Here is a 21,930-nt window from a genome sequence, read left to right as displayed (position 1 = left end):
CGCACATTTTAAAAGACAAGACAGTCAACTTAGCCTATAGGATGTATTTTGAATGTCCGGTAGTCCTCAAATAACATTTTAGTCCCGTCTCGTTAACGAAGACGCGCATACATTTCGTCATAGTTTTTATCATCAGATATTAATTTTATCTCGTCAACTTCTCGTCTTAGTCACAGAAAAAAGGTTCGTTAACGAATATTTTTCGTCGTCCTCTTCGTTAACGAAATTAACACTGGTTCTTTGGAAGGAGACAGCTTCTTGTTTTTACACTAGCTTATTATTAAATAAATAATATTCAGCATCAAACCTTCTAAAGCCAACTTATCTGTCTCTCTTCTCCAGTGGGTTGGGCTAATCCAAAAAAAGTGAAAACAATGGGGGTGTTCTGAAAACAGACTGTTACCTGTGCAACAGGGGTGCTCTGAAAACACCCCCATTAGCAATTAGTGCTTTCCACCTGATGAAATGAGCGCGGCCAAACTGATGAAATGAGCGCGGCAAAAAATCGACCAATCAGATTTTTGGTCGAACCAGACCATATCGACCAATTAATCGACTAATCGACTGGGACGTTACAGCCCTACTGCTTTGAGGCCCTCCCTTCGGGGCGTAGGCTGCGTACACCACTGGCTCAAAAGAACATATATAAAAGGTCATTTATCCCATTGGCGGTGACTGTTTTAAACCAAATTCTTAAGTGAAGTATATTTTGTGGGTTAGTGTGTGTGTATAGGCATATACATACACATACTGTGCCTGGTTTCACATGTTTTTTACTAGGGTAAAGTGTGTTTCATGTGTTTTAGAGATATGTAAGTGTATGTATATTGTATGTTTTATGCCAGTGTCAAATATGAATGAACCTCTGTACAGACAATAATTCCGTGAGGTGACGAGCAAACTTTAAACTTCAGTCGCAAAACTTGCTAACTAGCACATATTAGGAAAGGCAATTTGCAAAGATTCATAAAAAACCCTTATACTCACTTCTTCTGTATGTTGGATCACGAATGATTTGTGCGAACATAGAGGCATTTAGGCAAATCGGAGAGCGGCGCATTCCCTTCACAAACGAAAGTAACGTTAATCCTCTGCGTCTTCAGCGGCTCAGATGTCAGGAGTAAATGACAACTGCTATATTCATCATTACATCCAACAACAAAACACCTCAATCGCTTAATAAGATACATTCTTGTCTACCTCTGCACCGGAGTTGACACAATGGCAAACTGATGACAGCTCTCTCAGGGCAGATGTGGGGTGGATTTTTATCATTATATGATGGATGTGTACAGTTTTTTTTTTTTTTTATGCTTTACTGTCCGGTTCCTTAAATCGGAGTTAAATGATCTTACTTAAATGATCATGTCATCTCTGCCATAGCTTCCCCTACGGTATTTCCCATGTTCTGCTTTACGGCTTCCCATAAATTAACCTACAGCTGTTTTTGTCTGTCTGCTTTGCATTACATCTGCAAGTCGCCTGCAGTGTACAGAGTCCATGAGCCAGCTGTTAGCTTGAGGCAATGGCAAAAGTATTCTACTTTATTTTTTCAGCAGCTCTGGCTGCACGTCAAGCCAAAAATAGAAATGGACAGAAGGCCTAAGTGTCACTGTGTGACAGTTACGACTGGTTAGGTCAGTTTTGATTGATTGTTATGGACGTGTTCTAGATTAAAAATGTGAGGTTGTTCAGTGAGAAGGGGAAATATGTATGTTTCGTCTGTTACATTCCTCCTATGTTTGTCTTTTCAGGGTGCTTTTGGAGCACTGCAGAAAATCTGTGAGGACTCTGCTGAGATCCTGGACAGTGACATGCTAGACCGACCACTCAATGTGATGATCCCCAAGTTTCTGCAGTTCTTCAAGCACAGTAGCCCCAAGATCAGGTAAGATAAATCTGCATTCCTTAATGGAGCACAAATGTTTGAAACGGTGAGGAATTGTTACTTGTAACTAATTCATGTTGACAGTGTAAGGTCCACCCATCTGGCCCAAAGAAGGTATCCGATGGTGGAGAAGCTTTCCTGCGTGTTTGGTCTTTCCAGTGTGCAAAGTTCTTCAATTTAAGTTAAACTCTAATCTGACTCCCATTTTATTATGACCTCGTATTTAGCTTGAAATACAAATTGATTGCTTGTCTATTTCTAATTCGTATTCTTCTGATATTTGATTTATTCTAGTTAACTCTTGACTTTATATTTACTCGTTCATTCGGTTGCTCATGTCTCTAACAAGGATGCAACGTAATCTACTAGAGTCAATAATTACAGAGTAAAACCGAATAAGGTCAAATGTAACAATTTATTATCAGTCAGGTAAATACTGTATGTATTATGTCAATTACACAGCAATTCCAAGAGATCAAATCATATCAATACAAAACATCGGTAAATCTAGAGTAAAGGATGCATACCTGACTTTATAGAAATACATAGTGTGAAGTATTGAGACACACCACACTACGGGCTTCTGGCTACAGAATCACCCCGATCCTTTTGCTACATTTCCTAGTTACATTACATTACAAGTACTTCAGACCTAGAGCAATACCCCCCGAGGTGGAGACAGGAACTAACAATTGTAATTTGCAATTTAAGTGGAGTTAACACCTTTTGGGACAGAAGGTAATTTGCATGAAAACCACTAGGAGCTGATCCACCCTCTACAGTATGCAAAATATCTCTGAACTCTTACGATCTGTATTACCTTTTAGTTTACTTCTTATAAGAATGAGACCATTGTACCAGTCGCCCTGAGACAATTCAAATGATACCAAACATGACTGTAAATAACACTTGCATTAATGCAGAACATTACATTCTACTATTGACCATTCTGAGTGAGCTGAGTGAAGGGAAGGATGGGTGAGGGGAAGAGGGGATGAAAAGCAACTGATACATATTTCAGAGAGGTGTTTTCCCGCATTTTATCTCAGTGGGATGTGGAGACAGATGTCTGTATGTTAATGCACTGTGTGTGTGTTGTCCATCTCAGAAGTTCAAAGTGTCTGAGGTTCTGTAATTCTTACAACAGGGACTGTCATGATATCAGATAGGGGTGGGCGATATGACCAAAATCTTATATCACGATATGAGTCATTTTATTTCACGGTAACGATATATATCACAATATAGTTGTTTTTGCTCTTTATGATATACATTTTTTATACCATAGACATTTCATAAATCTTGTCACCAGTGTCAATATCACTAAAGAATGCAATTTTTTATTTATTTTTTTTTAAAGAAAAGAAACTTCACTGAAGACAAGTAAAAAGTCAGTGAAATACAAGCGATAGGACAAAAATTTACATAAATGATTTAGTCAAGAGCAGTGAGATATTTTAACCTGAACGTCAGACAGCAGGAATATTAGACTACTGTCACTTTAAGAGCTGCACGGATCCGTTATACTTTTAAGGTCGTTGTACACAGAGTCCAAAATTTTCACATGCGTTTTTCCATTTTTTCATATTCCTCATCCTTTCCTATCAAAATGCATGCTACGGATGCGAAAACGCAGAAAATTTTTTAACGGACGAAAGTTTTGGAGGCAGTGTGCAAACGTGATTGACACAACGTGAGGTCGCATTTATTTTTTAACGTGCAAAAATTTCGGCCTCAGTGTGCAGAGACCTTTACACATGTGTTTTCTTTCTCAGCTGTTTGCTTTCACTTTTGACTTTAATTACTGTGTTTATGAGGATACGTGCAAAGATGGGCATTTTTACACATACAAGTGTATTTAACTGCTCGAGGCCTAAAAAGTGGCAAAAATAACTCTGTTCAATACTCCCACACTCTGAGAACCGCCTCTCTGACAGCGCTCAGAAACGGTCTCTCAGACAGCACGCGTATATAGCGAAATTAGTTCTCTTTCACTGCTGATTGCATTTCAACAGCTTAAATCTCTTGTTTTTAAACCACAATGCTTAAACACATGCAAACGATAAGTTTTCATGAGCACTTAGCCAGCAATGTCACATGAGCATGTAACCGCGATAGAGAAGAAAGTCCAAAATCTCTACCAGTTGACAAATTCCTACCGGTCAATCGGGTCTACTGGAATATTGGCCACCCCTAATATCAGATTTTCTCTGTGTTTTTGTTTTTTCTGTGTCTGTTATCTTTTTTGACCAATGAATCGCACTCAAAATACAAGTGTAGGAAAGTGGAAGGAGAGTTTGTAAACTAAACTGCACAAAATGAACTCAGTATTGATCAGGGCTTCCTGCAGACTGGAGTGGTTAACACCCTGTCTTTTTTCAAATTCCAAAAAAGTTCCAACACTGCATCTTGATGTTGTCTGTTATCTCCTCCATCGTTATTTTTGTGGCAGTAGTAGCTGCACGCTGTGTTGTCGTCGACTTTTTCCATTTTAGGATGAGTGGCGATGCAAAACCACCAGCTACTGTGGTCCATACAGTTTCTACTGCTGCACTGTTTACAATATAATCGTGTGTGTAGTATTAACATTGTTAATATTTAATTTTTATTTATCACGGTTATCGTCAATGTCAGTATATTGTGACCACCCTAATGTAGACTAATGTGCGGTGCTTGTTATCTGTTGTAGGTCTCATGCCATTGCCTGTGTGAACCAGTTCATCATCAGCAGAACACAGGCCCTGATGTTGCACATAGATCCTTTCATTGAGGTACCACCTATAAAACCAGTCACCTTAATAGCATATGTTCACCCAAAAATTAAAAATCTGTTATGATTTACTCACCCTTATTATTCCAGATCCCAGAATTGTGATGCCAGATTAGAGGAAGTTGTTTCATCGTTTAGTTCTGAGAAGATAATTTTTTTTTTTAAATGTATGTAAATGTCTTTGTGCCACAGAACCTGTTTGGACTGGCAGGCGATGAGGAGCCCGAAGTGAGGAAGAATGTGTGCAGAGCTTTAGTCATGCTCTTGGAAGTCAGATTAGACCGTCTCCTTCCTCACATGCACAACATCATTGAGGTTAGATCACGCCTAATGTAACTAAACTCTATTACATGATTGCTGAGAGTAAGAACCTTGATCTTGATTTGTCTTCTATAACAGTAAATGTTTTTTGATAAACGTGGTCCGATCACAGAGCAACAGCAGCCTCTTGTGGACTTAAACTAGTTTGGTAAAAGTAGACTTATGATACGCAAGCAAAATTAATTTCTGTATGTAAAAAGTATTATGTACATTCAAGGCTTTTTTGTTGTTGTTGTGAATTACTTTTTGAACAGTTTGCACAAAAATACGCTCTATTCATGTTTCATGAATAAGGCCCGATGCTTTTATACTCGCAACCCCTTTTCTGTTTTTCAGTACATGTTGCAGAGGACACAAGACCAGGATGAAAATGTCACTCTGGAGGCCTGTGAATTTTGGCTCACACTTGCCGAGCAGCCTGTGTGTAAGGAGGTTCTGTGTGGACACCTGCCTAAGTGAGCATGTGCAAACACACAGTGTCCTTTTGATTAAAAGAAAAAACTCATGTAGATGCATTTAATTATAATACAGTGCAGCAACAGGACAAAGCTGCTTATTTGATTATGATCCGGATCAGTCATGAGTTTTGTTGGGTTTTTTTTCTCACAGATTGACACCAGTTCTTGTGAATGGAATGAAGTACTCCGAGATTGACATAATCATGTTGAAGGTCAGTTCCTATGTCTGATTCTAAAGCTTCTTTTTGATTTGTTTTCATATGCCACCCTAAACATAAAAAGTAAAACATAAAACACTAAATAACAACTGTGATTTGAGTTCATACACACAGCGAACATGTGATTTGGTTACAATGCTCAATTTAAAACATTTAAAAAGCCACATTGTTAATTTGTTTGAGATTTGTTTACATTTGTCATATCCAAATTAATAGCTTGTTATTTTCCATATCTCAGCCTGTCTTTTAGAGAGTTATAAAGGACCTATTTAGCTAAATAAATACAGAAAGCATTTTATCAAGAACACAAAAAGAGGAAAAATACTAGTTTTAGGTTTATGCCAAACAAGTTTTGAAAACAGTTGTAAGCTTGTCAAAAAAAAACTCTTCATATGTTAATGATTTTCAGGGTGATGTTGAGGAGGATGAAGCAATCCCTGACAACGAGCAAGACATTCGCCCCAGGTTCCATCGCTCACGCACTGTGGCCCAACAGCATGACGGAGGAGACTCCGTTGAGGAAGAGGTGGATGATGAAGACGATTTGGACGATGATGAAACCATCTCAGATTGGAACTTGAGTAAGAAACGGTGTTTAAAAATGACACCGACTCTTTCTTTAAAATGCACGTACATTTGCTGTTGTCTTCATAATTGTTTCTGGTGTGTGTAGGGAAATGTTCTGCAGCTGCACTAGATGTCCTTGCGAATGTTTTCAGAGATGATTTGCTGCTGCATATTCTTCCTTTACTGAAAGAACTACTGTTCCATCCAGAGTGGCTTATTAAAGAGTCTGGCATACTTGTACTGGGAGCCATTGCTGAAGGTATTTAAAAATTTCCCGTGAATGCATTATATAGTTCATTCATTGCATAAGCATTAGCATTCAAAATGGGAAACTTGGGCATAACACTACTGTTCAAAAGTTTGCAGTTTTGTATATGAAGTTCATAACTGTATTTATTTGAAACAGAAATATGTGGTAAAATTGTAAAGGCCTTCGCTGTCATGTTTAATCAAATTAGAGCATCTTTGCTCTAATCTTAAAGGAACCGGTTAATATACTTTAGTTTACAGTAGGGCTGTGCGAATAAATCGATAGTGATAATTATCGCAATATAATTTTCCTTGCTAAACGATAATAAGAGTTTGAGATAATGTTTATGCACCAAAAGCGGATCGAAACAGCACCACTCATTTGAAGTACTGAACACGGACCATTTATCCGCTCGGCTCAAAGTTCAAATGGCAGCGTAGCATGAGCTTACTAGAGCAGATGTGTCAGAGATTGTCTTAATATTCAAAAATGTGGAGTGTTTATGTTTTGACCATAAAGAGTAGTTTAAAACCACAATAAATGGTCTGGTTTCTACAACTTTCACGTTGGATCAAAAATCTGCCTTTAAAGGAACACTCCACTTTTTTTGGAAATAGGCTCATTTTACAACTCCCCGAGAGTTAAACAGTTGAGTTTGACCGTTTTTGAATCCATTCAGCCGATCTCCGGGTCTGGCGGTAGCACTTTTAACTTAGCTTAGCATAGATCATTGAATCGGATTAGACCATTAGCATCTCGCTCAAAAATGACTAAAGTGTTTTGATAATTTTCCTATTTAAAGCTTGACCCTTCTGTAGTTACATCGTGCACTAAGACCGACGGAAAATCAAGGAACTTTGCTGCCGTACCATGGGTTCAGCAGGCGCAATGATATTACGCAGCGCCTGAAAGTAGTCCCCAGCTATATCATGACTAGTTACCTAGCTGGGGACTACTTTCATGTGCTGCTTAATATCTTTGCGCCTGCTGCACTCATGGTACGGCAGCAAATTTCCTTGACTATTACGCCGGAACGAAAGTATAGTTCCTAGCCATATCAGCCAAGAAAATCTTAACTTTTCATTTTCCGTCAGTCTTAGTGCACGATGTAACTACAGAAGAGTCACGTTATAAATAGGAAAATTATCTAAACTCTTTAGTCATTTTTGATGGCCAAATGCTAATGGTCTAATCCGATTCATTGATCTATGCTAAGCTAAGCTAAAAGTGCTACTGCCAGACCCGGAGATTGGCTGAATGGATTCAAAAACGGTAAAACTCAACCGTTTATCTCTAGGGGAGTTGTAAAATGAGCCTATTTCCCAAAAAAGTGGAGTGTTCCTTTAAACTTGAAAGAAATAAAAATTCTGATATGAAAAAAAAAAAAAATTTAATAATTATTTTTGGCCATGTCACCCAGCCCTAGTTTACAGTGTTCATGTTACACACATTACCCATTACTATAGTTATTTACTATACTAATGAAAAAACTGTAATTACAAGCAATTAAAAAAAATTACACCAAGTTTTAGTTAATTATTATATTAATAAATAAGGTGTTTTTTAATTATTTTTTTTTAATGACAAGTATTTTCTTTCATTGGTTTAGGCTGTATGCAGGGGATGATCCCCTACTTGCCGGAGTTGATTCCTCATTTGGTACAGTGTCTGTCTGATAAGAAGGCGCTGGTTCGATCCATCACTTGCTGGACTCTAAGCCGCTACGCACACTGGGTTGTTAGCCAGCCCCCCGACATCTACCTCAAACCCCTCATGACTGAACTGCTCAAACGGATACTTGACAGCAACAAGCGTGTCCAAGAGGCCGCCTGCAGGTGAGTACGCATCGCACTATTGTGCTGCTTAAAGCTTACGTGTCTGCATGTGATCTAGTTTAAAGAACATTGTTACCTGAGGTGTCTTTTTAGCTTTTGACGTTTAACTCTTTAAGTCTCTGACTCTCACTTTTTGTCCCACAGTGCCTTTGCTACCCTGGAAGAGGAGGCTTGCACTGAGCTGGTGCCGTACCTTGCTTATATTTTGGACACATTGGTTTTTGCTTTCGGTAAATACCAGCACAAGAACCTTCTCATCCTCTATGACGCCATTGGGACTCTGGCAGACTCTGTGGGCCACCATCTCAACAAACCAGTAATTGCACAGTCAAATGCACACAAACACTTTGTGTATCAGGCACATATCTTTATATTACACTAGAGGTAGTATGTTACATGCAAACACACACTGAACTGCCATACAGCATTCTAACTGATATTAAACCTCATAGAATCTCACAGTATTTATCGTAAAGATGGAAGAAAAAATAGCTCTCTGTCTCGCACACAAATATTTGGTTTGGTAATCAATTTTATTTACAATGACCTATTTGTATTTGGTTAAAGTAACTGCAAAATAAATAATGTAATTCTAATTCTAAATCCAAAATTTCTCTGTCTGTCATGTTGGATTGTGTTTTTTTTTTTTTTTTTTTTTTTTTTTTTTTTTTATTATATAAACAGTAACTGATTGTGTATGTCTAATAAACACATGTACATGTGTGCTTTGTGTGCAGGAATATATTCAGATGCTGATGCCTCCATTGATTCAAAAATGGAACCAACTAAAGGATGAAGATAAAGACCTCTTTCCCTTACTGGAGGTAGTGATCTACCACTCCATTTATATAAAGTACCGTTCAAAAAATTATTTATTATTATTTTGGAAGGAAATTAATACTTTTAGCCAGCAAGGACTCTTTAAATCAGTCAAAAATGACAGTAAACAATGTAAATGTTGTTCTTTTCAACTTTGTTAAACAATTTTGAAAAAATGTATCCACTTTAAAAAAAATAAAAATAAAATCTTACTGAAAAAAAATCTCGCTGAGTCCAAACATTTGAACAATAATGTATGTGCACACAAATAAATAGCCGAGAAAAAAACTATTTCAGCAGAAGTCACAGGAATTGTTAGTAGTGTTCTGAATCGAGCATGTCAATGCGTGTGCCTGATTATAATTTAAAACAAGATCTTCATCATTCTATGTTCATTCCTCTTTCAGTGTCTCTCATCTGTGGCCACCGCCCTGCAGAGCGGCTTCCTGCCATACTGTGAACCTGTCTACCAACGCTGTGTCAACCTGGTCCAGAAAACACTCGCCCAGGCTGTGGTGAGAAGGCATACAATGAATTACACACACCCCTTCATCTCTCTGGAATACTGTCAGTTTAAGAAATTAGTGTAAAAAATTTTGCAAAATGAGAAACACTTTAGAATCAAAACAAAGCTTGTTTTATCCATCATAGTGAATATCACATGATCTTTTTCTCTGTATCACAGCTCCACCAGACTCAGCCTGAGTTTTATGAAGCACCTGATAAAGATTTCATGATTGTGGCTCTGGATCTTCTCAGCGGGTTAGCAGAGGGTCTTGGAGGGAACATTGAACAGCTAGTTGCCCGTAGCAACATTCTCACTCTCATGTACCAGTGCATGCAGGTAACTAGTGCATAGAAAGGCATTGTAGCACCAAGGCATGGCATATTTAACCTAATATAATAAAAAAAATTATATTTTAATATTTTAAAATGTAATAAATTCCAGCCATTACTTCAGTCTTCAGTGTCACACGATTCTTCAGAAATCATTCTAATATGCTGATTTGCTGAAAAACTCACTTTTGGGTCTGCATCATTGTATGTTTGTGTCAACATGAGTGAGTATTAGCGGCAGCTGTTTGCCACTCTATCTAGGTAACGACTGAGGTGGAGAAGACAACATCTTCTTTGTATAATGTATTTTATCCCTTTGGATTTACTATTTAGTTTTTACGTGCACAGAAACGCATTTGATTTGCAAGAGATGCAAATAATGCAAACTCCAAAAACTATTTATTTGTGGACAAGCAGCTATGAGAAATGTAATGCGACAGTGCTAATCTTTTGATGGTTTATTTTCTCAGGATAAAATGCCAGAGGTTCGGCAGAGTTCTTTTGCTCTGTTGGGAGATCTGACCAAAGCCTCCTTCCAGCATGTCAAACCTTGCATCGGTATGCAGTTAAACATACTCACTGACACCTTCTTAGTTCAATCCGCCTCTGTTGACCTTCAGGCACTTAAACTTTTGTTTGTTTGTGCTAATCTCTCCTCCCTAGCTAACTTCATGCCTATCCTAGGCACAAACCTGAACCCAGAGTTGATATCAGTCTGCAACAATGCAACATGGGCCATTGGAGAAATAGCCATTCAAATGGGTGGGAGTTTCATCAACATCTACAGTTAGTAATTTCACTCATTTCATCATACCTTCAAGGTTAACGTGCTACTTATCTCTCTGCTCAGGTTCTGAGATGCAGCCGTATGTACCGATGGTTTTACAGCAGCTTGTGGAGATCATAAACAGACCCAACACACCCAAGACACTGCTGGAGAATACAGGTACCATCTGAGGGGTGCTAGACCAGGCTGACCCCTCACAAGAGGTTTCCACCCTATCCTTTTCCCAAACTCTCCCGATCCCCATTCCGCAGTGCTTATTAATCTCCATTCAAACTCCAGGAAGTGGACCTTACAAGGTTTGATAAAGGTTTTAGGATACTTGATGTAAAAAATCTTTACCAGTGCACAGTAGTTCTGAGCAACTGGAGAATGAATAAGAATAGGGTCAATTTTATGCTTGCTTTTTTCTATATACAATGTCAGTGTCCTCAGCATATCCTGTTTTTAAATATGAATATAACAGACCTTGTAACAGTCCAGCCGTGGTACTGACTGAAGTGGATTAATAAAACAGTGAGTTTCATGTTAGCGAGTTGTTCACCGTAATGAGGTTACAAGCATCAGTCAGTGAGATATTATAAACAAAGCCGAATGTAAACCAACCTTGAGAGGAATATTAAGACCTGCTGTCTTTGATTTGAACATTTTTACTTGAAGATTTGAACCTTAATTAGCCATTTTGTTCCATTTAATTCAGAAAAAAAGTGTAAACTCAGATCTAAATCTGTTTTGTGGTGTTTAGATGAATGTATAGCACCTGTACCTCGTAAATTATTTCCCAGTTACACTCCACTCTGATTGGACTGCTCAAATTAAAGCTCTAGCCTGAGCCGTAATGGCTGCTGACATTGAATTTTTTTTTATTTTTAAATGAGGGTGAAGTGTAATGCTCATAACACACTCCCACAGAAACAAGGGTACTTGTAGATGTGTTCCTGTTTGTCGATTTATTTCTGTTGTTTTAGTTACTTTTCTTTTTCAATGTGAATGCATATCTGCCAATAGATGTTGAATGTTGTTTAGTTAAGGACGGCTAACGTTTGATGCAGGATTGCTGATGTCTTGATTATTCATGTTGTAAAGACTAAGTCCTTTTAAAATTTAGAAGCAAGCATAGGTAAATCCATACTGACCATTTTACGTCAGTTTTACGTTTAAGTCTATTAACACATTACTGTTCAAAAGACGGTTGAGTAAGTTTTAAGTAAATAAATACATTTATTCAGCAAGAATATATTAATCAAATGTAACAGTAAAGACTTTTATATATATCTTTTACACCTAAGAATGTAAAAATGCATCACATTTCCACAAAAATATTAAGCACCACAGCAGTTTTCAACATTGATAAGATGTTTCTTGAACTCCAAATCAACATATTAATTTGAGAGTAATGGCTGCTAAAAAAGCTTTGCCATCACAGGAACAAATTACATTTCTGAATAGAAAACTGTATTGTAATACTGTTTAACGGTATTACTGTTGTTATTTTTTACTGTATTTTTAGACTTTTAGCGAAAATATCTTGCATATCTCAAACATTTGAACAGTAGTGTATCTCTTCTTTATGGTGCAGGTTTTATATCATTATGTTATGATGTTGAGTTAATGTTCAATTTGTGAGTATTTGATCATCTATTTAATTGCTAATTAATATAACAATGGTGAACTGTGTTTCAGACTCTTTGAATCAGCTCATCCTGCACTGAACTGCGTTCTCTAATGAGCCAATCATCTGCTTTCTGCATGTCTCATTGGACTGTTCATAAATGCCTGTCTTTAATGAGAATGTTGCATAGTTTTGTGTCTCTTAAACTTAGGTCTCCCTCCTCTGTGCCTCTTAAGATCCCGGTGGAATCTAGTCCTCTCCATGTAGTTCGCTTGGCGTAATATGCATTTCTTAATGAAACAAAAGAGACAGAAAGAAAAACAAGACTTTTCTGTTCTACTGAAGAAATTTTTGTGAGTTTAAGGGAGAAAATCTTAGAAAACAAGATTGTTTTCAGTAGTCTTCAGTGTGTAATACAGGGCTTTGGGGGAAAGGAATATGCAGTATTCATATTATGGTCTCACACACAAACGCTACATGAATTTGGCGGACACTTGAAACCGAACACGAACGTTTCTCTGTAACTCTGAGCTGTAAAGGAGCCGTGTTTTCTAAGACGCCTCCCTTAAACGAGATCTATGTTTTTTTTTGTCATATTTTACATTTGACCCTGTAGTCTGGGGCTGTGAAGAGCACTAGTGAAATCTTGTGTTTATTCTCATACACAGATTCTGTTGAGTTCTGTTTCTGAGTTGTCTGTTTGTTTGTTTGTTTGTTTCTTTTTGTTTTCTCCCCCCCCCCCCTCATTCGCTCATGTCTTGGTTGGCGTTTGGTGCTGTATAACCGTGATTGCGTTACCTTAGCAATAACAATTGGTCGTCTTGGTTACGTTTGTCCTCAAGAGGTGGCACCCATGCTACAGCAGTTTATAAGACCCTGGTGTGTATTATTCAATCTTTTATTTCCTTAATTTTCTCTTTCTGTCTATCTTCTGGCTTTTCTCCCTATGGTTCTCTCTTTCTTTCTCTCAGTCGCTCAGTCTCTCTCCAAACCTTGTCCCAGTGTTCTTGAAAAGGCTCCTGCTTTTCCTCACACCTCACGCTAGTATAGAAACATCCAGAATTTTGTAAACCAAGCATAAATTTCACTAGCATAATATTTAGATTTTCTTGTGAAAAAGACCAGGCCTGTTCAAGACATTTGAGAGAAGGTATCCCTCTCTTTTGCTCTACCTTTCTCTCTGTTCTGTATGATTCAGTCTAAATCATTGCCAACCATGTGACTAACCCTGTCCCTCTAGGTCTTGTCGTTTAATTTGCCTCAGTAGCACCTTCATGTATTCTCAATTGATTTATTTCAGTTTTCACTTCTGTTTTCGTCTTTTATTGTCGCTATCTAACTACTAATTGAGTGCATGGGGTAATATCAAATGCTTGCTGGTTTCAGGAAACGGAAACGCTAGTTAAATGGATAAAATGAAGAGAAATGGAAAAGCTTCTTTGAAAATCATTTCTCCTCCCCATTAGATGCGGAGTCTTTTAACAGCATGATTCTATCCCAGAATGCTTGCCTCAATTTGCACTAGTTTAACGCTATAAACTAGTACATGACAGAATACATGGTGCTATATAGACATTGTATTTGTCTTATAAAGAATTAAAGTAGGTTGATTTTACTACAAAAAGCAGCTAAAGATCTTTATAAACATTCATAATTTCTAAAGAAGGTAGATTGCATATGATTAAGAACCAATAATATTAACAATAAAAAAAACATAAGTATGGGATTGTCAACAACAAATTGAACTGATTTTCGGTTTCAACAAGTTTTATTCATAAAGAAGAGAAAATTTGTGTTTCTCGATTGATTTAAAACGTTTGCTAGTCTCAAGGTGCTCTGAGGTGGTAGTCATGATATTGTGTTGATTATGTGTTTATCCACATGCAAACTAACCGCACAGGCTTGATTATTTGAAAACTGGTTCTTCCCATCACTAGGTGCACCTCTCTTCGCAATATAAGAGACAATGAAGAAAAAGACTCTGCGTTCAGAGGAATCAGCACCATGATCACGGTCAACCCTGGTGGTGTGGTGCAGGTAGGACACGTTATTCTCACTATAATCGGAGTGCTTCGACAATTGAAAACCATCCTCTTTGTTTTCTTTACCATTTTATAGGACTTTATATTTTTCTGTGATGCTGTAGCATCCTGGATGAACCCAAAAGACGATCTTCGAGAAATGTTCTACAAGGTAGAGCGCTGTATAAAATATTTTATGCCAGTCTGAGAGTTGGGAAAACCTTCAAGATGATTATGGATGCATGCATGCTTCATACTCAAGTGTGTGTTCCCTGTTAGATCTTGCATGGATTTAAGAACCAGGTTGGAGATGAGAATTGGAGACGCTTTTCTGACCAGTTTCCCCTTCCACTCAAAGAAAGACTTGCAGCCTTCTATGGAGTGTAGATGTCACCTGATTGAAGAGGTACAATTCCGTGAAATTTTATTAGCCAGTCTTTTATAGTTTTTCCCCAAGTGTATATTCATGCTTTCCAAAAATTTGTGTATTTCTTCTACTCAAATTTAGCAAGCATTCAGTTGTTAAAAAATTATCAAAATGTCTTGTGTGCACAGTAACTTGCAAAAAAAAAAAAAAAAAAAAATATATGATATATATATATATATATATATATATATATATATATATATATATATATATATATATATATATATATGGAGGAAAAATATACTGACCCCGAACTTTTTAATATTAGTGTATATTGTAACAATTTCTGTTTTGAATAAACAGTTATTTTTCACGTTTTATTTATCGGAGTATCCTGAAAAAAAAAAAATCTCGGATGTCAAAAAATTTAAGCAGCACAACTGTTTCCAACATTCATTATAAATCAACATTAGAATATTTCCTGAAGGATCATGTAACACTGAAGACTAGAGTAATGATGCTGAAAATTCAGCTTTGCTTCACAGGAATAAATGATATTTTAAGGTATACTAAAACAGAATGCAATATTTTTTTAACAAAATTACAACTTTTTCTGTATTTTTGATTAAATAGATACAGCCTTGATTTAAAAAAAAAAAAAAAACATATTTAAGAAACATTAAAAATCTTACTGATCCCAAACTTTTGAACGGCAGTGTATTTACTAATGATACTGGACATGTAAAATCATTCTAATCTGATCTCTTTCTCTCTTGTTCTGCAGTTTATTCACTATGGGAGAGGATGGGAACCTCTGATACCCAGGGCATATGTGTTGCCCTTTACCTGGGGGGAAGGGTGGTCTAGCAGGGGTGGGAGCCATACGGCCCACTGGACCCCTGTAGATGGGGTGGGAGGGAAGTGTTAGCTGAGGCACTAGTCGACGACACCTCGCCAAGCCAAACCAAAATAGGGAAGAAAGCTTTTTCATCATGTCATAACAATCAGCCATGAGGGCAAAAAACAAAATACAACGTTAGCATTCATTCACCAGGGCACTTAATGTAACGGGACATCCAGGGGTTAAAAAAACAGTGACGCAAAGATATTACTCTGTAGTGTTGCACTCCTGACGTAGGTAAGTGCCTGGAGACAAGCTCTGAAAGCTTCTTGTTTCTTTTCTGGACCGTATCATTTAGAGGGATGGGTGAGACATAAATCTCAACTTGGACGCAAAACGTAAGTCCTATGCATGGGGTGATGTAGGGTATAGCTCGACTGCATGAAAGTGTGCAGACCGTGTTTTGTGTGCCAGCTATGCACAGCAGTAGACGGTAAACATTTCAAGACAGTAAATGCTAAAAACTTTTAGGGGCTCCGTCTAAAAGGTAACACAGTGTATCTCTAGATATGTAAGTCCTCTCATATCATTGATAATGAAAGTTTTTCAACTGCGAAGATGAAGGAATAAAAATGCGAATGACTGCATAATTTTATTTTGTACTTTTTTTTCTAAATTCATCTTGGTAAATTAAGTTAGCATGCACAAAGCTAGAGGGAAGACTCCATCTGAACTATTGCTCTGTTCGAGGCTTTAATGTTCCTCGGTCTCACTTTCTGATTTCCAGCGTGCTTGACATGGATCCAAACGAGTGAACCCGAAACACACATTTTGTTCGTTTTTGAGACATCTGCGATTTTTTTCTTTTTGCTTAGTTTGCTCAGAGCATGATTTTGAAGATGCTTGTGATATCTTTTTTTGACTGATCGGGTTAATCTGGATGTTTAGTTGTTTGATTTTGTGCATGTTGGTGGCCCAATGAGCAATCTGTTTTTCTAGCACCCCTTCATACAGACTAGTTTTAATAATGCGTTTTTCCACATACACAATAGGTGACGTGTTTTCCATCCATGTATTGCTATTGTGACTTGTTTTTAGTTTCATTACCTCCTGCATGAAGTTTTAAAAACGTCCCATGTTGTGTATAATCCTGGACAGTTCAGTGCTCGTGGAGGCAGTATTTGTGTCCCTCATGTGAATAGTAGCAAGCCTTAAAATGCCTGAATGTATCCCAGAGTAAGGATTTAGGTATTAAAAACTTTGCGCTTCAAATTTGCTGTCTCAGACAGACGAGACTGATGATCATACTCAGCTGGAAGCCAGTGAAATGGTTCTTTCAAGTAGAAGTTGTGGATTCAAACCTTTAAGGCTGTAAGAAGACGTTTAAATCTGAACATCACGATATATTGTCAGGTGTTTGTGAGTCTGTGTTGTGCTGGTGTATTTCTGCAAAGTGTTTTTATTTTCTTTACTTTGTCTGTCACATTCCAGCTGTTTTACATTTCTAACCAATAAGAGAGGTCGGAGATTCTTCTGACTGAAAAAAAAAAAAATGTAAAGAACAAAGAAAGAAACAAGATGTAGGCAGATATTATGAATGTTAAGTGTGTCGTCTTACACTTATGAATGCTGCTATGTGTTGTAATTTTCTACTTGAATATTTTATGTTGTAGAGACTTCAGGAGGTATGTTTACTGGGTTTTTTTTTTTCATGTATGCCTTTCCCCGCTGTTCAGGCTGCCATGTTTCATAATAATAATAATAGGGTAATTCACTGTAATCCATTCAGCTGCTGGTGAACATCCTTTCTAACAGGCATATTTTTGTCACTGTCTCCTCGTAAAAGAATGTAAAACCTTTTTTTAAATTAGAGGAGATATCTGATAGTAGACACTCAAATAGGATACTTCATGTGGGATAAAATGGAAGCAACTGGCCCTTATGTATGTGAACATTATTTATGAAATATAAATGCAGTATATACTGTAACGCCTTGAAGTTAGACTTGAGTTTTTTGGGGGGTGGGGGTATAAATGAGGCCATGAGACTTGGAAATTGCACAGTAATGAATCTAATGGTTTTACTTTTTTAATGGTTTTACTTTTTTGTCTTGTTTACTTTTTGTGAAGTACAAAATGTCAAAAATCTAAGTGTTGTGTCCCCACCCCAGACTGCACCGACTGCTGTATAGTTCTATGTGTGGAAATTAAGAAAATGTAATAATGAACTTTACTCGAAAGCTCCCTTTTCTGGTCCGAGAGCAATTTCATTTATAGTGATTTTTTTTTTTTTTTTCAACTTTTATTTTATAATCTGATTTTGAAGAAAGATTCAAATATAGAAAGTAAGCATTTTTAGGGGCCACCAAATATTTTGGATCATGCAAAGAATATATATTGTACTGTAGAAATTTTGTAATGATATTTGTATGACATTGTTATGGACGTGAGTTTGTTTAACTGCTTGGATCTGTGCATTGGTAAAGAATAAACACTTTTCAAAAATCACTGATTACATTGTGTGTCTAATGAATTTCAGAGGTATTAAAGATAAACGTATTTCAACAACTTTGGAAATGCAGACTGATTCAAATACATTTTGTGCAAGTTTTGGCTTTTTGTCCGTCTTTAAGACCGAGAAATATGTAGGCTACCTGTTACGCAATTAATTTATACTTTTAAATGATACTTAGTTTCCAAGAGCAGTAGCTCATAACACTTTGGTCTTTCAAATAACATCTCTTATATGATATTAACAGCTGAGTTATTTTATTTTTTATCAACTGAGCTATTAAGGTGGGACAGACGGAAAATTAGACGATTGCATCATGGGAATTGTGGCAATTCCTCAACCCGCCACTGGCGTCGCTGTTTCTTCATAATAATTAGCTCCATACTAAACAAGTGGAGGCTGAAAAGCAAGCGAGGAGGTGGAGTCGTGTTCAGAGGGAGGAAAACCCAGCAGAAGAGCAGGAAAAAAAAAAAACACCAGACACAACAACATCGGGGGGAGGACGGTGGATTAATTGAGGCAATTCAAAATTAAGAGAAGCGCTGCTGTGAAGAAGGGAGGACAGCAAGATGATAACGCCCTATTTCCTGGAAAATTTCTGGGTGAGTTAGGTGGCTTATGCTTTGCTCTTTTTTGGCTATGCGGGTTAAAGACAGCTCTACTCGTCTGTCATTCGTTAAATTTCGTGCGATACGGTCGATTTCTGGGGCTATTCTTCATGTTTCGATTCACGCCGGCCATAATACCGGTAAAACATGGTCGAGGCAAGCACGAGAGCCCGCTGGCCTGTTGCCCCCCTCACTTTTCTCGGAGAATGCCGTCCAGCTAGACCGGGGATTGGGCCTCATTACATCCATCTGACAGACAGCCAGCTACGTTCCACCTCCGTTCAATCTGATTGGCTGTCGATCAACGTCTTGGAATGTTAACGATCCTATTCTGCAACAACATTGGATGTTACGGCTGTCAATCACAATGCTATCCTGCTTCAGTTCTTCCGTAATGAAGTTAGACCGGAGGCCAGAATGTCTAATAAAGTTGTTTATATGATTATTCAAATGTGAGCCATGTAATAATTACCCCCTTCTCTTCCATAGCATGCTGATCTTTTTCATTTTATTTACTTTGGTTATGGTTACTTGGCTACTGTCATGGCTTTACTATAGGCTTTATATATATTTTGAGTGCTTAAGCTGTTCACAGTGTGATTTCATATTCGTGTTTGTCGTTTTATTCTCAGTTGTTACCTCAAAACATACCTCCTTATTAGACATAGTTGCTTCTAAAAGAGACCCATGACCCAAAAATTCAGTCATCACATATTCAACAGCATATTATTCCAAACCTGTGTGACTTAATTTTAATACAAGGCAAAAAAGTGGTGTGAAAGGTATAGTCAGCCAAAAATTAGCATTCTGTCATTATATACTCATCCTCGTGTCATTCCAAACCTTTTATGATTTTTCATCTGCTTTGGCATATAAATGTCCATACAGTGGAAGTCATTGGACACCAAAATGCTTTGGTTAGCAGCATTCTTCAAAATAAGAGTGAGTAAAATGAGTAAATGTTAAAGGAATTTTCATTTTTAAGTGCATTATCAAGTAGAATGAAGGCGTTTGCTTTCAGGTGTGTCTATCTTTATTATCGCTTACATTCCAGACATCAGGATTCAAGTCGTTTTTCAAATAACGACTATTTCCTCATTATACAACAAAAGTTATTGAGGATTTTTTGCAGTCATTAATTAATTCAGTACCTAAGTGACAGAACAGATAAAGCCTAACACAGTCTAAAACATCTCGGAAGATTCCTCTATTGTCATGTGCAGTATATGACCATAGTTTAACCATTAAACAGCATCTGACTGGCAGAAATGTTGAGCAGAGCCGGGTGAAAAATGTGCAGTTGGAAGCCGTGACTGTCAAAACAGGAGATGAAGAGAGATGAGGGATAGCGGAGCTGTGGAGTCGTGTTCTCAATCAGGTCTTTGTGTTGAGGGCTCAGTGAAACAGGGACGCCTATGATCAGCTGTGTGCTTGTAATGCAGGGCACAGACATACACACATATACCCCACACACAGAGAGCCACACTTCTTCAAAGAAGCTGTCAAGTTCAAGGAAGTAATGCAGGGAAGGTCAGACTGTCAAAATAGTCTTGATATTTATCTGCCATGACATCATCATCTCGAAATCAATCTTCTCTGCCCTCCAATGTCTGACGCCCGCAGGTGTGACAGCTTACCCTAAACCTCCCACAACAAAGGGGTGTTTGAAGGAAACCTCTTAGTCTCGTTTCCTGCAGTCAAACACATCTAACCACAGGTTTCCTCTCTTGCTGTAGCACTGTGTGAATTTTCTAGAGAGCTTTTGACCTTTGCTGATATTTCAGATTCTCCTCTGTTGGTGTATGTTCAGACTTGTTACAGTCAGAAGACAACTGCTTACGGAAATTTATATCTGGAAATGTCATACTGCAGATGTTCCATCTTAGTTTCCAGGTGTCTGTCTTGACGAGAGCTCTTTGTTTTTAAATGTGTGGTTATGCTAATCATTTGTGTAAAATGTCAAAACTGTTATTGATCATATTCACATGCATGTCATTTTCCGATTACATTTACATTTATTCATTTAGCAGACACTTTTATCCAAAGCCACTTACAAATGAGGAGCACCTTAAGCAATATTTGTCATACAGTCAACAGTATTCATGGTATGCAATGACTTGTAAAAGATTATCAAAAAAACTAAACAAGAAAAACTTGATGCGTTCTACTTAAATGGATGCAGTCAATTGTGGAAGAATTGGGTGTAAGCTGACTAATGATTGGATAAATGTGGCATACGTCACCAGAAGACTAGGATTTGATTAAAAAATACAAGGTTAAATAAAAAAAAAAAGTAAAAAATAACGTATTTAGAAAATAGACTGGGTGAATTTCCATAATACATTTCTGTTTACAGGGACAGTTCACCCAAAAATTTAAATTCTGTCATGCACCTGTAAGACCATTGTTCATCTTAGGAACACAAATTAAGATATTTTTGATGAAATCTGAGAGCTTTCTGACCCTGCATAGACAGCAACGGAACTGAAACGCTCAAGGCCCAGAAACGCAGTAAGGACATCATTAAAATAGTCCATGTGACATCAGTCAACCGTAATTTTATGAAGCTACAAGAATACTTTTTGTGCGCAAAGAAAAGAGAAATAATGACTTAAATCAACAATTTCTTCTCTTCCATATCAGTCTTCGACGCACGTTCATGAAAGCACCATGTGTGTGCATTTCTCTGCTTGCGAAGACCGACACGAAAGAGAAGAAATTGTTGAAGTCGTTATTTTTAAAAAATCTATTCCAAGTGCAGCACACGTCAAGTTGTCAACATGATGTACAATTCCGGAAATGTTTGGACATTTTTTTTAAATTTAAATAAAATGAAAACTAAAATAATTTCAAATCACAAGAGCCAATATTTTATTCACAATAGAACATAAATAACATAAATGTTTAAACTGAGAAATTTTACAGTTTTATGCACAAAATGAGCTCATTTCAAATTTGATGCCTGCTACAGGTCTCAATATAGTTGGGATGGGGGCATGTTTACCATGGTGTAGCATCTCCTCTTCTTTTTAAAACAGTTTGAAGACATCGAGGTTATGAGTTTCTGGAGTTTTGGTGTTGAAATTTGGTCCCATTCTCGCCTGATATATGTTTCCAGCTGCTGAAGAGTTCGTAGTTGTCTTTGACATATTTTTCGCTTAATGATGCGCCAAATGTTTTCTATTGGTGAAAAATCTGGACTGCAGTAGGGCTGTGCGATTCA

At 37.4% G+C, this 21,930-nt stretch overlaps 2 protein-coding genes across 7 annotated transcripts in view; both read left to right on the top strand.

Annotated features, from left to right (window-relative positions):
* Positions 1-18,098, top strand: part of LOC306870614 (transportin-1-like) — a 30,717-nt gene extending 12,619 nt beyond the window's left edge. Inside the window, exons 5-24 of the mRNA XM_079417997.1 lie at positions 1,755-1,888; positions 4,578-4,659; positions 4,851-4,973; positions 5,316-5,434; positions 5,589-5,649; positions 6,065-6,236; positions 6,329-6,481; positions 8,082-8,307; positions 8,452-8,623; positions 9,045-9,131; positions 9,534-9,641; positions 9,812-9,970; positions 10,434-10,521; positions 10,627-10,725; positions 10,814-10,909; positions 13,163-13,238; positions 14,297-14,396; positions 14,478-14,552; positions 14,660-14,786; positions 15,532-18,098. Coding sequence (XP_079274123.1) covers positions 1,755-1,888; positions 4,578-4,659; positions 4,851-4,973; positions 5,316-5,434; positions 5,589-5,649; positions 6,065-6,236; positions 6,329-6,481; positions 8,082-8,307; positions 8,452-8,623; positions 9,045-9,131; positions 9,534-9,641; positions 9,812-9,970; positions 10,434-10,521; positions 10,627-10,725; positions 10,814-10,909; positions 13,163-13,238; positions 14,297-14,396; positions 14,478-14,552; positions 14,660-14,767 — 2,238 coding nt within the window. The 3' untranslated portion in view covers positions 14,768-14,786; positions 15,532-18,098. The remainder of the gene's footprint in view (positions 1-1,754; positions 1,889-4,577; positions 4,660-4,850; positions 4,974-5,315; positions 5,435-5,588; positions 5,650-6,064; positions 6,237-6,328; positions 6,482-8,081; positions 8,308-8,451; positions 8,624-9,044; positions 9,132-9,533; positions 9,642-9,811; positions 9,971-10,433; positions 10,522-10,626; positions 10,726-10,813; positions 10,910-13,162; positions 13,239-14,296; positions 14,397-14,477; positions 14,553-14,659; positions 14,787-15,531) is intronic.
* A 367-nt stretch (positions 18,099-18,465) lies between these two features.
* LOC306870613 (F-BAR domain only protein 2) overlaps positions 18,466-21,930 on the top strand; it is a 50,757-nt gene continuing 47,292 nt past the window's right edge. For 5 of the 6 annotated variants that reach the window (XM_079417996.1, XM_079417992.1, XM_079417995.1 and 2 more), the window contains exon 1: positions 18,482-18,701. In XM_079417996.1, coding sequence (XP_079274122.1) covers positions 18,669-18,701 — 33 coding nt within the window. In that variant the 5' untranslated portion in view covers positions 18,482-18,668. Of the gene's footprint in view, positions 18,702-21,930 lie in introns of all 6 variants that reach the window. The other variant, XM_079417994.1, reaches the window with a different exon arrangement.

The sequence above is a fragment of the Barbus barbus genome, assembly GCF_936440315.1.
Source record: "Barbus barbus genome assembly, chromosome: 6".
Classification (NCBI taxonomy): domain Eukaryota; kingdom Metazoa; phylum Chordata; class Actinopteri; order Cypriniformes; family Cyprinidae; genus Barbus; species Barbus barbus.
Note: the sequence above shows the minus strand (reverse complement) of the source record. Positions and strands in the feature narration are given on the sequence as shown.